We start from the raw sequence: 18,026 nt of genomic DNA, 5'->3' as shown, positions 1-18,026 counted from the left end.
CAAATTGAGGGTGACTGTCCTTGTCTCCATTTTCTCCAGCTCCCATTTCTCACTTCATGAATCTTTTTATGGTAGTTGCTTTTGGTAGTTCTACCGGAGCCTCTGGTGCCACAATTTGATTCTTGAATCTTAAAAAATATCAATACTTGAATCTTAAAAAATATCACAGTATAGTATTTCTTTGGCTCAGTAACGTGTGATCAAAAAGCAAGAGACTCTATGCTGAAAACAAACTAAGATTATCATAGAATGGAAATTTTGAAAATGACCATTTGTTTCTTTTGGCACATTCTCACAAATACCAACCCCCTTCAATGTGTTGCTGTCTCAGTATCATAACTTGTGGAGCAAAGTGGCAGCCCAGCGTCTGTCTTCAGTGCAATCAAAACCCTCCTCCCAGAAATAATCTGATTTGCCTTTCAGGGTGTCAAATAGCATCTGGGGACTCTTTCACACTGCTTGAGTTTTCTCCAAAATCCAGTCCACATACTTAACCACGTTGGTGTAAACCCCTGGCCGTTCCCTCTGACCGCAGCCTTCTCCCCAGCTGGTGATGCCCACCAAATGCCAGACCTCGTTGTATTTACAGGACAGGGGGCCCCCTGAGTCTCCCTGTGATGAAGAGGGGAAAGAAAAGGTGCACAGATGAGTTCAGATGCTTCTCATCTTAAATACATGTTCCTCAGAGTGATTTTGCCTAAAATTCTCTTCTTGGCTCTTTAACAAACTTCAATGTAAATAAAACAAATATAACATGGCTCCTAGAAGACTGCTTTTTAAATGCTTTAAACTTTCTGGGGAGCCTCGGTGGCTCAGTCAGTTAAATGTCCAACTCTTGATTTCAGCTCAGGTCATGATCTCGGGGTCATGAGATCAATCCCTGCATCAGGCTCCATGTGTGGAGCCTGCTTGGGATTCTCTTCTCCTGCTGCCCCTCCCCCACTTGTGCACACGTTCTCTCTTGCTCTCTCTAAAAAAAAAAAATGCATTAAACATTCTAATGTGAATATATTCAACTAGCTGAAAACACTCTTACCTTACAAGCATCCTTCCCTCCTTCTTTATAGCCTGCACAGATCATCTTATTGGTTATTTTATGCCTTCTGTATCTTATCTGGCATTCTTCAGTTGTCACCAAGGGTATGTTAGCTTTCTGGAGAGTATTTTGTATTTTGCCTGAAAAAAAAATTTTGGCTTGTTAATGGAACAATCATATATATAATATAAAGATATGAATTTAAAACCAAAATCATACTTATATAAAAATCTAGAAAAAATATTAGGTTTACCTCATAAAACTTTTATAATTACAAAGTATAGAGAAGAGATTGTTTGTTAACATTAAGTTCAAAACTAAGTATGCCTCTAACTGGAATTACTGCCCAGAGAAAATAACTGGATAACAGGCCAGGATATTTCATGGAAAGTGCTAAGTTTCACATTAAACTTCATTAAAAATAATTAGTCTTTAAAGAGGTTGTCATATTTAAAATTTCCAATCAAACAGATGTGGGATCCTCCTCACTTGGGTAATTTTGCCTTTTCATTTTTTTTAAAGATTTATTTATTTATTTGAGAGAGAGAGAGAGAGAGCACAAGCAGGGGAAGCAGCAAGCAGAGGGAGAGGAAGAAGCAGACTCTCCACTGAGCAGGGAGCCCGATGCAGGGCTCGATCCCAGGACCCTGGGACCATGACCTGAGCCAAAGGCAGACCCTTAACTGACTGAGCCACCCAGGTGCCCCGCCTTTTCATTTTTATTAACATGCTTTCTGTAGTTGAAGGATGTGATTATTTTACTCGTATTTTAGCTGTATGCCTTGATACAGCAGAAAAGGGTAAAACTGAGCTATGTTCTTTACCTTTAGGATGGAGCACACTGAGAAACATCATTTCTTACCTCTTAACTTTCTGTACCCCCATCCAGTCACCCAGCAATCAGTATATATTACATTTCTATCTCCTTTGGAAGGTAGACATATGGGTTTCTGAGCATCTAAATTTTAAAAATCATAGGTTAGTCATCAGAATCAAAATATACCTTCTCTCCCAGGAGAGACTCTCTTCTTTTGCTTTATATTATGTAGTGTGTTCTCTATTTATTATATTTGGATTTTGCCTCATTGCCATTCATTTTCATTCCTCATATTCAGCATTATCCATCACATACTCTAGTGTGTGGAACTATTACATCACCTGGGAATTTGTTAGAAATGCAACCTCTTGAGCTTCCCTCAGACCTAGATGGGTGAGGGACCTATCCTCACCCTTGGACCTATCACATCACCTGGGAATTTGTTAGAAATGCAACCTCTTGAGCTTCCCTCAGACCTAGATGGGTGAGGGAATAAGGGGGAATCAAGGCACAGGCCTCCCCATGAGCTCTATCTCTCTAACTAGGTCTGTGACCCTGTAGAAATTGCTTACTTGTTCTGACCTGAAATTCTGTAGCCCCTAAAAGAGAGATATAAATCATCTTTAATATTCCAGTATATTATAGAGTTATGTCATTTGGTGCATCTGAGAAAGCCTGCAGAAAACTGAGCTCTTCACCCACACCCCACAGTAAGATTTATTTTTTTTATTTTTTATTTTTTTAATAATCAGGAAAGAGTGCCAGTCTTAACAGACTAAAAGATTAGCTTTGCAGACCCTCTCTCTTTCATGATCACACCACCTTGCGATTGCTGGGGTCAGGCCATGAATCTGGAGGTGTTAAACGTTACATCTGGGTAATCATTGTTGATAACTTCCCATTTAAAATTCCAACATACCTGTGTAATTTATTGCAGTTTCTAGTTTCAACAAGGCAATATCATACCCGTTTTCTGCCACTTCATATTGATCATGAATTATTATTTCTTGAACCCCAAAGAAAGATGTGTCCTTTTTAACTTCTGATTGGTTTAAAATACCACTATAGACACGCAAGATTTTAGGTGACTCTACCCTAAGGAATAAACAATAGGAGGAAAAGAAATTCCCATTACCGAATAATTCCCAAACATTGGAGCTATATTGCTAATTACCTACATATTACTAATGTTTTCTACAGGTGGTGGGCTTTTTGAGGGAAAGGAGTGATTTCATGCTAAGATTTTTCACTCACATATTCCTCCTGTAAAAAGCTCTGGGTTAGTATATATTAAACAGAAAAATGAGTGAAAGCTCTTTCCACCCAACACACACACACACATTCTCTCTCTCTCTCTCTCTCTCTCTCTCTCTCATTCTCTTTCTTGATCTCCCTCTCATGAAGAGTTCCAGGTTCTAGTCTCAACGGTAGCATTATTACCTGTGATCCTGAGAAATTCACTTGGATTTTCTGGTACTACATTTTCCCATATGGAAATGGTTAAAAAAAAAAAAAGTAAAGGAGACTATTGACTTCAAACATATCTGTGAGTTATAATGTGAGTTAGCTACATACTGATGAAAAACAAAAACAAACACACAATACCATGTCTGGAAACTCAGAGAATACTGAAGTGCAAAGAGCAAGTTTGGCCAACTAAAATTCCCTGGGATACATATACTCTCCCGATGGAGATTTTAGGTCTGGCCAATATTGAAATTGACCTAAGTAGAGAATTCAATTTGAGGATTTATAATGAACTCTTCCTTCTGTATTTGGAAACACAGGGAGATAGAAAGAGAGAGAGGAGGGGGGAAGAGAAGAGAGACAGGGAAGAAGAAGCGGGGGAGAGAGAGAATATTAGATTTAGAGAAGGGGAAATTCTCCTTGTGTTTAGTTCTGGACCCAAGGCCCGAGACAATGCACAGAAGATATGTACTGGTGGGAAATAGCAAGAACACTCCTGGGCATGTGTATGCATTTAAATGGGAAAGTGAAATACTATGCCATCATGTTCCTGCACCTAATCTGATGCTGGTAGACCATAAGTGGTTCTTCCCTTTTGCCTTTTTTTTTTCACTCTAGAAATCTAATTTAGCAAATAGGATAATTTACATTTTTAAAGTATTTACTAAAATGCTAATGATAGATTTAATATATGTGTGAGCCTGGGGACTAATAAAAACAGGAATTGTACTGACTCGTCGAAACAGTGAGCAGCTGTTAGTATCCACTGGTTTCCAATGATGGAGCCTCCACATAGGTGTCTCTGGGTGGGTGACGTGATATGCAAAGTTATCTGCCACGGCCACTCACCAGGAACAGATGCTGTTCCTCCAACAATTCTGGGCTTGATTTTGGTTGTACACTCTGCAACAGAAGGGTTGCAATGAGTAGCTTCCTAAATCTTCCTTTTCCATCAGTAGTTATGTTCCTTCAGGCACAAAGAGGAGAAAACCTTCCCTCGATTCCATATTTTATAATGACCCTGACTTGAATTTTATAGTCAAGCTGGCAAGCAAAGCATGCACAGGAAAATGGAATGACTAAGGCACCTTGTAATTACATACCCCCAAAGAAAGTCTCATCCGGTATTGCATGCAGTCTTATCTTCCCTCACATGATAACCCTGATGGTTCTTTCAAAGCAGTAGTTATCAAGTGTGGCCGTTGGACCTACCACATCACCTGGGAATTTGTTAGAAATGCAACCTCTTGAGCTTCCCTCAGACCTAACAGATCAGAAACTTGGACAGTGGAGCCTAGTAATCTGAATTTCGATCAGCCCTGCTGAAGTTTGAGAATACTATTATAAAGAAAAGTGAGCACCTTCCACTGAGTTGACAGCATCTATCCAATTCCCCCCATCATCTTCCCCTCAGGCTGACCTTTGGTCCCAGTCTCTCCTGCTCCAGCTGGGTTCCATCCAAACCTGGGCTGCTCTTCTGTTTGTGAACTGCTTCTGCCTTTTGGCCTTGTTGACAGTTTGAGGTTCTCTAGGTTCAACCCTTGATACTTTCCAAGGACTTTGATTCTGATTTACCCCTCTGTTTCTTCCTGTCTTAGCTACCCTGGGCAGGACAGTCCAGTCTACTTCTACTTCCTGGGATGCCAAACATGAGCACCCACCCTCCTGATGGGAGCCTTGGCCAAATCTGGCCCAGTAACCTAGGGAGAGCGGGGATGAGGCGCTCATAGACAACAGTGTTCTAGAGTAATTCTCATATTTTAATGTGGATATGGATCACTGGGTTGACTTTTATTTTTACTTTATTTTTATCACCCGGTTGTTTTTTTTTTTAAATGCTGATTCTGATTCAGTCTGGGGCGAGACCTGAAACTCTTTCTAGTAAGCTCCCCGGTGATGTCAACATGCTACTCCCAGAGCACACTCAGAACAATAAGGCCCAGAGGATCAGGGAAGCTTCATGGCCTTAGCTAAAGGAGGAGTGTGAAATTAGCAAAAGAGTCACTATCAGCAAAAGCCAAGTCCTAGATGGTCCGTTCTCTGGTTTTGTAGGTGTAAAACAACCTCTATAGGCCTTTCTTTCCTCAACCAGAAAATGGATGTATAATCCTGGGGCAGACTTCAAACAGAAGGAGAGGTCAGGAAAAGGAGTCTTAGAGAAAACTCCAGTTGGTAACACTTGGAGGCAGGAACAAGCTTGATGTGCTTGTGAAAGCTTAAATAGGCTGGGATGCTGAGAGAAGAGTTCTCACCTGAGAGTAGATGGGGTGAGATAAGCTTCAGAGAAATAATTTTGAAGATTTTGACTAGATTCTGGAATTACAGGGAAGCTGTTATGATTTACAAGAAAGGAAAGGCAAAGTTTAGGACAATTAATAGGTAAGCAGTAACTAAAATATGTTACAAACAAAAAAAACTTTCTTAGGGATAAATAATAGGTCTTGTTCATTCTCTTTTGTCTCTCAGTTTAAACAAAATGCTGGATATATGTGTTTAGTGTTAGACTTTGTGTCAGGAAACATTTCTTTTGATGGCAATTGCTCTGTATCTTCAAGAAGTTATGAAGACCAATGACAGTATAAGACATGATAAATATCTCAGGTAGATATCCCCTCCCATTAGGGTATTATTTCATCTAGTATAGTGCAGGAAAATCTAATGATCTAGTTTCAGAAGGTGCCCTAAAAAGTCATAAGATTTCCTTTTACCTTGTATTTTCTGCTTCAGCTATCAGTTTCCACGTGATATATTCTGTAGCCTTCACAGACCAGAATCCATACATTCATCAGAGAAGAATATAATGAAAGAAGGAGGGTGGGGAATGGATTCTGCAATTTAAGGTGTAAGTGCTGATTCCCATTTTAGAAACTATATCAACATCACCACCAACAAAATCTGCCAAGTGCCAAGTGTCCCTTCTAGTGCTTAGCAGAACTAAGATGACAGAATTATCATAAATGTTCCTTCTGTCTCAGGTCAATGTATTGTGAGGAAAACAGAGAATCTTTGAGATACAACTTCATTGGCTGGCTTTTTAAAGGAGCTTGGGCCATCCAAAGAAATCCACCAGATCCCTCTACACTCCAGAAAGGCATGGTTTCCTAGTTAGGATATTAGCATTGGACACAATATTGTATATGCTATGAAACAAGTTCTCAGAAGTTAAGGATTTACTCACCTTCTCAGAGAGAAATGATTCTGACACAAAAGATTTTTATACTTTGAAAATTATTACAAAGTATAATCATCACTTCTTTTTATTCACTAAATCTCAGTTGAATCTTAAATTTGTAGTGCTTTATAATATTGGGCATTAAGCAATAAAAGTCTAAAATGCAGTTTTATGTAAATCAGTAAGTACTGAAGTCATAATGGGTAATTTAGGGAGGAGTGTGGTATATTCTTCCCTGTTGGGGATTCTGTCCCTTAGATCATTCTGTTTGCCTACGAACCAGCCCTTGCTACTATGCTCAGAAATTAGCCACTGGAATTGGCCACTGCTGATCTGATTTCCATTATAATTTTTATGTTATTATAGGTCTTCTTTAATGTGGACAATTTCCTTTCTACCCTACCACACTCATTGTTATAACTAAACAAGGTTTTACTGTAAATTTTTGCCAATACTCACAGATATGCAGAACACTTGGAGGCAATCTGAAAGAATGAAGGCCCTTGAAAAGGAGCTACTTTATTTCTTGAATAAATACATAATTTTTCAAACACATGACAACTATTTATGTTTCAACTAAAGGTCAACTAGTGGCCAATGGACAGAAAATGAATGATCTGACTAACCAAAATACTGGTTGATATTCAATTTTAAAGGATAATAAGATCATTGGCCCTCATAACAAGAATCAAACATCAAAGTGTTGGCTAAACCTGAGTCTCACCATGAAATATCAGCTGTATAAATGTGTTAAATTAAAACACATATTCATTTAATACTAGGCAATGCAGAGTTTAGTTAAGGCCCAATATTTACCTCTAAAACATGGTCAGCCTGGGTGACAGGAGCAAAAATAACAGAAAATTGCATCTAAGTTCATTATTGTACTAATTTTCTCCCCTTTATGGCTATTATTGACTCTCTCCATCATGATATATTTGGTATAGAACAACTCCTTCAGATGTATTTTTTTCCTCAGGTAACATTAAACTCACCGTTATCCATTTTACATAACCTTAATGTATATCCAGAAATACCGCCTCTCCCATGAAGTATTTTAGTTGGCGATCCATTTGAAGAAAGTTTTAAGTAACATTTACCCCTGCAGGTTGGAAATAAAGTAGTATAAGCACAAGGCACCCCTCAAAAAGATGGGACAGGAGCATCTATGTAACACGTCATAGGTCTTACTTCCCTCCGTTGCAAGATTCTGGAGATGGAGAATAGGTAAAAAATTGGCAGCGGATGGTATCGGTACACATTTTCTGGCAGGCTTCATGCCCTTTCACATCAACAATGTCCAATTCTTCTCCCAAGAAATCAGTGTCATGGTAAAAGGAGGAGTGACAGAACACTAGGCAGCAAACCACAGATCAGATATGAGACACAAAACCTTAGCGCTTGTCAACCTTGGGTTTGCTAAGCTCGATCGGAAGAAAGCGCTTTTGCTGTTTACCTGGGACGCTGTGCCTGCAGTTTTGCAGACTAAAACCAGAAAGAGCTTTGTTCTTCTTAATGCGTGTACTTGGTAATCCACTTTCAGATGTTTTCAGGAGACAAAGGTTTCTAAGCGCAAAAAAAAAGGAGGTAATGTAAATATATCATGTAAGACATACCAAAGAAAAAAACTATTTTTTATAGCACATATAAAAGGCGATTCATGTTGGTATTGAACAGTGAAAATTTTCTCATTTTGCAAATACTCTTCATAAATCACCGAGTCAGACCCCATGATTTGTGGTAGACAAATCTTCAAAACTAAGCCACTTGCCTCCATAAAAATTTTCTGAGCTGGTTCTACTGTCAGTGTTCCTAGTATTTTCCTTCTTTACCTGCATTCTTTCAACGCTCCTAGCCCATCTCAAAGATTCCATAATTTTCATGCTACAGAGAAATCTGCCATCCAGAGTAGCTGGATGACTCTGGATGGCAGATTAATTCCTGGCTTAGACAGGGATAAATGAAAGCCAACACAGACTGCATCTTCCTGGAAGGAAGTAACTTCTCCTAATTAGCCGCAAATCACAGTCTAGAGCAGTGCTGTCCAACAGAATTTTCTGCAATGATCGAAATAGTCCATGTCTGTGCCATCTGAGTCAATGGCCACTAGTGAGCACTCGGAATGTGGCTAATACAGCAGAAGAAATGAATACATAGTTCTATTTAATTTTAATCAATTTAAATTTAAAAAGCCAAGTCTTGGCTTGTAGCATTCATCTTCCTCTCTCACCCTGTATCGAGGATCCAATACGCTACTTCTCTTAAAGGTATTGATTAGGAATTTTATAAAAGGAATAAAAAAGAAAAAGAATAGTGATTAATCCAACAGTACAAAGCCATCTTTCTAATTTGTGACATTTATCATGTCCCAAGGCTCAATCTTTGCACCTCCTTTCTTCTCCGACTGCATTCGTTCCTTTGATGGTCTCACCCAGTTTCAGTCACTTTAATCACCAGCTGTATTCTGGTAACACCCGAACACAGATCTAGAACATAAACCTCTCTTCTTAGTTCCAGATTTCTCTTTCCAATGGCCAATTCAACACTTCTCTCTGGATGTCTACTAGGCATCTCTTCTCTCTTGAAATCTGCTCCTCATGAAATCTGCCTCCCCATCACCGGCTTTATCATCCTGTCAGTTTCCTGGGCCAAAAGTCTCAGAGCTGTCACTGACTTTCTTTCCTCCAGAGCTGACGTCAAATTCATCAGCAAATCTTATTGGCCCTACATGGACAATATCTCCCAATCTGATTACTTCTCTATCACTTCCACTCTGGTCCAAGTAGGGCAGCGTTTTTATCTATTGAGTTCACTAATGGTAGCAGTTGTGTTTAGAACAGTGCCTGGTATACAGTAAGCACCAAATAAATTACATTATGTTGTTGAGTAAATGAAAGCAACAGATATATTGTCATGTGACAGACTGAGTACTTCTGAAAGTTGCTCAATGGAAAACCAGACTTGCTTGATGGACAGTGAACTTGAGGGCTTACGCTGGCTGGATTGCTCCTGGGGACACACTCCCCACATGGGCAGCTAAGCCAAGAAAATACCAAGGATTCTGAGAATTCTGATTCAGATAATATAGAGAACCTAGATTTTGAAGCAGACTTAATCTCAAGGTTTTTTGGCTTTTTTTTTTAGTCTTATTAATGAGAGGCAGCAACCCCAACAGATATCCCTTTAATGACCAAAGAAATTTCCTATGCTTTATTATGGTTTCCTGTATTAATACCCATCAGTAGGGAAACAGCATCTCAATTCTCAAACCTCCCTCCACAATTACCCCCAATTCCATTAATGTAGGCCTTCATTTCCACTTCTCTTCACTTCGGATTTGACATTTCGCTGAAATTCCCAGCTTGTTCTGCTCCAGGTTCAACGATCTCAAACTGGGCACTGAACTAAGTTGCCTTTTAATGGTCATCCATATTTTCTTCATTCTGTTCAGAACTAGGCAACTCTCCCTTTGCTGAAGGCAGGGACCTCCCCCAGCTAAAGAAAACAAGAGTCCTTGCTAACATGGGATGTGTGGCCATTAAGTGGGGAATGGAAAGAGGGAGAAGCTAGGAATTCTTCTTTGCAACTCTGATCTACCCAATGCAGATATTTAGATCAAATGTGTAGTAGCTCAGAATTGTTAACCATGGATTTTGAACAGTTGTTTTAAAAAATAGCACATTAATCTTAACTCCTTACCTTTCAGATTCCTTTGGCCATTCTTGAGAAAAGAAGGTAAAAAACAAACAACTGGGATGGTGAGTACAAATGCGGCGACAGACAAAGGCATCTGGGGCCACGACACTGTCGATGTTACTGTCTGCAAACACTGTACTACGGAAAACATCCCTAATACAAGCTGCACAACAGAAGAAACCATGCTTAAGAAATCAGTTCACCAGCATAACCAGTAAAATACCTGTCATCGTATTTGTAAATGCCATATGAAAAGTTGGTTGGGGGGCGAGGGATGGATGAATAAGCTGAGCACAGAGGAATTTTAGGGCGGTGGAAATTCTCTGTATGATACTGTAATGACATTGGACAAATGTCATGATACATTTGTCTACGCCCATAGAATATACAACACCAAGAGTGAATGAGAATGTGAACTGTGGACTTGAGGGGATTATGATGTGTCTGTGTACGTTAATCAACTGTAACGAATGTACCACTCTGGTGGGGGATGTTGATAATGAGGAAATCTGCGCATGTGTGGGGGCAGGGGTGTATGGGACATCTATATTTTCCCCTCAATTTTGCAGCAAACCTAAAATTTCTCTAAAGAAATAAAGTCTTAATAACAATTTTTTAAAGGTTTGTTTATTTCAAGATCTTTAAAATTTTCTTTTAAACTAGGAAACGTGAAGTGATTATTCTAAATTCAAACATAGCTCTAATTATATAGGACACAATGAATTTTTTCACATGAAGAAGGCAAAAGATCATTTGGTCCACTTCATCAGTGAGCACATATTGGGATCCTAAGTTAGGCCCATCAGACATATCATCAGCCCTTACTATTTAATGGCTAAACCACCTCACTAAGTAAATAATAGTTACCCAGATTAGAAAGCGCACAGGATTTCAATGAAAATCCAGACACCACTGAACTGAGCTTCGTTATTCTGGTTGGTGTCCCCATTTGGGTGTACTTCAATAGACAAACGTTACTGAATAAAAACAAAAATGGAAAAATGTTTTACTCTTCTAAATACAAGTAGGAAAAAACATAAGGTGATAAGAAATTCCAATTTAGACCCTGCCTGGGCATTACAGCTAAAGGACTGCTCTGGAAAGCATGGATCTGAGAGCTGGACAGCTGGACTTGAGTCCTCGCTCTGCCAGGACCTGGTGGGCCTGTGAATTGTGTCAACTTTATTTTTCATTACTCAAATGCCAGCTTTGGAGGGATGGTGGTCTGAAGAGTAGCAGGTAGGAAGTAGTGAATTCTCAAGCCCTTCTCAATGTTAGCATTTTAACTTTTTTATAATGCCCAGCACCTCCCAAGTTCCTGGCTTGCTGTCCATGTTGTGTTAAGTCTTAGATGTAAAAAATGTAAAAAGATGTAGTATGAACTAAGCTAAACACAAACCATGAAAGCTTGCTTATTAATTTGAAGGTTCTGTTTTATCATTGGTGTTTTTGAAATAAATCTCTATTGCTTTATTTGCTTTGCACTCACGTCCTTGTTGTGAATGTGGACAGTGGAATGTTAAAACCCAAAGGTAAATCCAAATACTAGTCATTTGAACTTATTTCTCTCTCTCTCTCTTTTTGATTCTAGATAAGTATAATTTACTATACAACTCTAAAACTTCACAAATATTTCTAAATATAAAAGTCAGTGCCATTTTTCCCTAAACTTTTTTAAAAAGGAGAACACAGATGCATCATTAGAGATCAGGTCATTTTTATATCCTACCCATTTATCTCTGGAATATTTCAAAATCCGGTATGGGGCAGGAACTTTTATTTAGAGAGGTCAGAGTAGGTTTTTCCTTTTGATTCTATAATCCTTTAGGCCAGGAATGGCACAGTCAGACCAATTGTAACTGTCTCAAAACTGCCAATTCAGAAATGTATCACTTTTTAAATTAGCTAGGAGATGGGTTAAGCATTTTTTTTAATGTAACAGTGTCAGTAAAAGACAGACTCCTTACCATAAAGGAAATGCATCCAAGTTGGGCTTTAAATGCACTTTCCGTGAAGAAAACTTATCAGCACTGTACTTATTATAGAAATGTCGTTTAGGGGCTAAACATGAATTTTGGCATCAAGCTGAGGAGAAATTCTGTTTTCCATCAGATAACGTAATGATCTACTTACTGTCCTTGGGCTCAGCCTATGGCTCACTCACCGATGCTCTGCGCTTGGAAACTGGCTTGTTGCGTACGTGAAAAAGTGACAGTGCACATCATTTGTGCATCTCTCTTGGCATTCCTGAACATTCCTGGCGACCGAGCCATTATAGTTCATGCCCTTCATGTCCAGGCCCACATACACATTTTTGTTGCAAGCTGGAAACAAAAGCAGAAAATATGGCGATCTTCCAGACTCCAGGGGCAACTGAAATAACGTTACCTTAGCAACGGTCCCTCCTGACTTACTCTTTCGACACCTACAGCCACTGTTCCTCAGAAGTTCTTTGTTTTCATCTTAATCTGCTTAATTTCTACTCACAGGTGGAAGCAGCAAAAGGATGCCATGGTCCTTCTTATATTGCAACAATATAGACTTGTAAATTCCTGTTTCAGTTTTCCACCCTGGCCTCCCTGGTCTCCTTAACCCCTTGACTGATTGACGGAACTATTCAAGAATCTTTTCACTATTAAGACAAGTGTCATCTCAAATTTTACAGGTGCTCTTTTGACTTGAAGTAATATGTTTAATAAGGACTTTTATATAAAAACTTTAAGCTGGGAAAGAGAAAGACAATAAATGAACGATGAGGACTAATGTAGTAAGACATGTCCTTCAATAATGTAAATTTTAATGAATGGGGTGGTGGGAGGGGACATGCATGCTTAGTTTTTACTCTACACTGAAGGCACTTCATTTGGAGATTCTATGACCACACAGCAGGGTTTTGTTTTATAGTTATAAAGCCCTATGTGATGTAATTATACATATGTATCATAGTAACTAGTATTTATGAATTCTAATAAGACATCTTACCACTTATTTGGTGTGAGCATTGCTTGAAAGAATATCCAGAAATGGCTCCTGTCATATTCACCCTTGGCAGTGTTTCTGTTACACTGTCTTTCAGGATACAAGTAAACCTGTTTTTTTTTTTTAATAAATAAATAACATTACTGCATGAGAACTTCTGTTTTAAAATAATGGATCTTAAGAGCCAGCACACAGGAAGTCAAAGAGAAAGAAACAAACCGCTCTATCTCACGCCAAAACAAATATTTTCTTAGCCAAACCGAGTTTGTTTCTCGTTCCAACATCCCTACACTTAAAAGATCACATACAGTATTCCCTACTACCTGGAAATGGGAGGGGATGAACTATGACCTGTTGGTCAAACAACCCTCTACCTGTTTTGTATGGCCCATGAGCTGAGAATGGTTTCTATATTTTTAAATGGTTACATTTTAAATGGTAATATAAGTACTTAAGTAATATTCTTGATTTTGCCTCTGGACCTGTAAAGCCTAAACTATTTATTCCCTGCCTTGTCAAAAAAAAGAGTCTGCCAAGCCCTGCTGTAGATTCTAGAATAGTAATTTAAAGTTCTGGGTACTATGTAAATATCTATGAATGCGGCCATAATACACAAAGATGTTGATAACTTAATTCTGTAGTAAAACTTTGTTACTGAGTTTTCAAGCTCACCATGGAAACAAAAGTGGTGGACGGAATGCCCTCAAATTTTAAAAATACAGCTACAGACACAAAACCACTAAATGCGATTTGTGAATCTGGAGAAGATTCTGGTTAGTAGCTATAAATTATATTTGGGGGACAACTGAGATGCTATAAAGGAATTCTTGTTTAAATTGTATGCTTTTTGTGTAGGAAAATGTATGCTGAAATATTTAGGGGTGAAGTATTACAATGTCTTCAAATTAATTCAAATGGTTAAACAGATAGATTAGATACATGATAGATAAATGATAGATAGGGAAGAAATGGCAAAAGTCTTGGTGGTGTCAGGGGATCACTGTACTACTCTTTGAAACTACCTTTATAAATATTTATTACCTAATAAAATAATTGAGGGAAAAGCACCAGTTTAAATAATATCCAATATAAATAATCAATCAAAAAGCAAAGAACAAAATTATTAAGAGCCATAAAAGTGGAGAGAAATAAGAGAGAAAGTGTACTGTTAAAATCTAGACCACAGAGAAGTTGGAAAGTCCACACTGAGGGGCACGTCTGCTCCTCCCTGACCTGTCCAAACACCATCTTTTTTTTTTCTGTAATATTTCATATTTCAGTTGAAGGCCAATATGTCTTCCAACTGCTGACCTTTACATTTTATAAAATGGTAGATGAATATTCATTGGTAAGTAATCCTCACGTAAAAACTATTTCCTCTATGTAGAAATGCAAACATTTACCATTTGGTAGGATCTTGAGATGACGATTCAGCCATGAAGGTGAAGAGCAAACAGCGTGGGTGATAGGTGCAGATGACCTGGCAGTGCCTGGCACTTGGCGTGAAAACGGTAGTGATGTCTCCTCCTTGGAAGTAGGTGTCTGTCAACAGCTCAGTTACACAGTCTGTGATATAATACATGGCATGCCTTATTTTGGATTTTAGTTGCACATTGTCTAATTAGATAATAATTTCACAAAGGCAAGCAGAGTAGGTCTACTTAACAGAAAACATGCCTGAACTTGGAAATCAGAACTATCAACACTTTTATGTTAGTTTATTGGGTGAGCAGCCTCAGACAGAAAAGGAGATCACAAAATGGCACATTTGCCTCAATGGAATTGTGCTGATGGGGGATCGTCTTGGAGACGCGGGTGCTTTGTGGGTAACTGAATAATTGCACAGAGCTTCACTGGCAAAAGATGTTCTTTAGGGTCGCATCCAAGTCTGGAAAGGGCCACCTGCTTTTTCCTTTCCCTACTGCTTGCTTGTTGAAACTCCATGTTTATACGAAACAAAGGATCCAGAGTGATCATTTTTCAATAGTGTTTGACGGCCCTGGATGGGAGATACTGTACCACATCACTATTGAAAATGGGCCAGTTTAGTAACAGGAACTTTAGACTCTCAGAAAAATAACTGAATCCCATTCTAACTGAAACCATACATAGGTTTGTGGGGTTTTTTTTTTTCTTTTAAAGCTAAATTGCATAAGATTTTTTTTTTTTTCTGTTTCTAGGAAGAGACGTCTAATATTCCAGATTATGGCTCTTTGGATCATTATTACTTAGTCACTGAATAAAAGGTTGTAGTTTTTAATCTTGGTATAGTCCTATTAAGAAGTACTACTACATAGCCCATGATCTTCTTAATATCTTTCATACATATTTAACATATGCATACTATATATGTGAATGTATATATACAGATATAGTAAAACTGAAATACTTTGGGAAGGATAAAATATAACTCAAATACTTATTGTAGTAACAACCAACCTACCAAATATATGGGAAAGAATGTAGGTACAGAGCAGTGAAAACTATCACTAGAGGCTTATATTAGATGGCCCAGGGCCTTGGATGGGGAAAATTTCAACTTTATTTTCATTAACCTCTAATGGAAATGTGGCATAGCCTTCTATTATTAATGTAAGTAACAAACCCACATAATGTTCATTGTATTTAAAAAGAAATTACTACCTGCAGATATCTTAAAATATCATTATCACTCATCACTAGTTTGGTGGTAATTATTATTCTGCATTTTTATATCAGAGTTGGGTTTTTTTTTTTTACACCTTAACTATATTGCAATATACTTGATTTTCTTGGTAATCCTGTGTATTTTTACTTTATGCCTTTAAAGGCATTATTCTGAGAATACAGTCTAAATGGATCTATGGGGAAAAAGGAGTCAAGGATCCCTGCGACAGACTCTGCTCAAAACCCACCACATACACCTTCTAAATTACCCAACTACACCCTCTGCATATAACATAATGTTCTCCAAAATTGGCAGCTACCCAAGAATGACCTGGAGGTTAACGGAAACCTGCCCTCCCCTCCCCAAGCTCTGTGTTGCTTCCAGCAGAGCTGTAATGCAGCCGCCCCATTAATGAAGTCTTATTTACACCTCAATATACTCCCACTGTCCACAAATCCCACCTCTTGGTGCAAAGCAAGTACTAATTACCACCGAACTAGCAATGAGTGATGTGGATTTGGATATAAATATAGGTACAGATGTGGATATGGACATACATATAGACTTAGATTACTACTATTATGAACAATTCCTGCACCTCAATTGCCTTCCCTGTTTTGAAAACCCACAGAGCCTTAAGTGAAAAATAAAATGATTATGTCCTTCCCTGGAGTAGATGGCGTGGGACCTTGGTGTGATTTCCGTCTCTGGGCTTAAGCCCTTTTGTTTTCTAGTCTTCAAATCAGGGAACCAAGCTATTTCCAATTCATACCTAAGATTAAGCTCTACTTACCACCAGAAACTGAGGCAAATAAAATGAAATGTACCACTTGATATAATAAAATCATCCTACAAAGAGAAAAATGTGCACATAAAATGTGAATTTATAATTAGTTTACTGCCATCAGGGTTTACAAAAAATAGGGAGGGAGGGGAATGGTTAATTCCATAGCGTTCACAGGGTTCTTATCATAATGCTGAATTTTACCTTCCCCACATCCTAGGACATCCCTCAGCATGGTTATGTGTCGTGTTCAACACTCTCCTAGTTCTGAAGAACCCAGAACTGACAGGGGAGATTACACCCCCCATCTCGGCTTCCCCAAGCCTGCAGGTCACCATTAAACAGATATTTCTCATTGCCATCATCTGACCCCTCCCCCACACCAATTTTTCCACTTTTGCGTTCTCTTTCAAATATTTTCCTTTCTTTCCATCTCTGAAGTCTCAATATAGCTATCGAAGAGCTCTAAATGACTTTCTACTTATGAAGTTTCCCATTTTAAAAATTCTGCTGCAAATATATTCATAGACCGTCCTGGTCACCCATAAATGTACTTATCCCAACAAAGCACTGAATTAACTGCTCTATAAAAAACTATCAGTGAGAAAAATCAAGACTTATTTTTTAATATTGATCTTGAAAATCTTTTTAATTTGTAAAACACTTGTCATTGATAACAAGTTACTAGTCTTTCATTCTGCATCTTCCCTCAAATTGGTTATAGATAAAAGCTTCTAAAACGTCAAGTCAGACAAATTTTAATAAATCAATCATTCTCTCTACTGTAAAAAAACATTTTTAAAGCTCCCATGGTAGAAAAGGTACTTCAAGGAATAATTGCTTGAGAGAAATCTTAAATAAGAATTTTTGAAATCATACCTGAAAACATTTTGTTTGCTTGTTTGCAACATTCTTAGTAAGAGTGTTTTTCTTCTTCCCAAATAATCTTCATCCTCCTCTAAATGGGCTTGTGCAGGTAACGTTCACTTTAATATTTACTTTTACCGGGTCCCAATGTTATGTAACATTGCCTCTTTGTGGAGCATGTCTGGAAATCTCGGCATATCAAAAATGTCCCTTGGTCGAGTTGCTTGCTCTCTCAATACATTAAAATCTTTTTGTCTTATTTTACTGTGTATTCCAAAAAATGACACACAGAGATTGCTGGAGAACTTGGATTTACCTGTGTGTCTTAGCAGTTGGGCAAACTCACGTCAGTATTGCCAAAGCTTCACCAAACCACACGTTCAAATACCAGCTGTTAATCATTAAATCCAGCCGAACCCGAGCCTCGCAGTCTACAAAGAAAACAAGGAAGGTCTGATGGACTGACATACACAGTATAGCAGTGGGACGGAACCTCACCTGTTGGAGGCGGGAAGCTTCTTCCGAGGCCTACGTTGATACAGTTAGTCTAAGAAGCTAAGC

At 38.4% G+C, this 18,026-nt stretch overlaps 1 protein-coding gene across 2 annotated transcripts; it reads right to left on the bottom strand.

The window, feature by feature from the left end:
- Positions 1-229: 229 nt before the first annotated feature.
- On the bottom strand, positions 230-16,662 carry F11 (coagulation factor XI). 2 transcript variants are annotated; one of them, XM_021694195.1, is made up of 14 exons: positions 16,608-16,662; positions 14,571-14,733; positions 13,171-13,277; positions 12,353-12,512; positions 11,056-11,165; positions 10,192-10,351; positions 7,949-8,058; positions 7,684-7,846; positions 7,488-7,594; positions 4,055-4,223; positions 2,773-2,948; positions 1,899-1,994; positions 1,037-1,176; positions 230-612 (listed from the first exon to the last, which is right to left on the bottom strand). In XM_021694195.1, exons 1-14 carry the CDS (start codon positions 16,660-16,662, stop codon positions 451-453), a joined length of 1,878 nt encoding a protein of 625 aa, XP_021549870.1. In that variant the 3' UTR covers positions 230-450. The 2 variants fall into 2 exon arrangements, with proteins under 2 accessions (XP_021549870.1, XP_021549869.1); XM_021694194.1 differs by having other exon boundaries at positions 13,174-13,277.
- Positions 16,663-18,026: the final 1,364 nt, after the last annotated feature.

The sequence above is a fragment of the Neomonachus schauinslandi genome, chromosome 2 (genome assembly GCF_002201575.2).
Source record: "Neomonachus schauinslandi chromosome 2, ASM220157v2, whole genome shotgun sequence".
NCBI classification, from domain to species: domain Eukaryota; kingdom Metazoa; phylum Chordata; class Mammalia; order Carnivora; family Phocidae; genus Neomonachus; species Neomonachus schauinslandi.
Note: the sequence above shows the minus strand (reverse complement) of the source record. Positions and strands in the feature narration are given on the sequence as shown.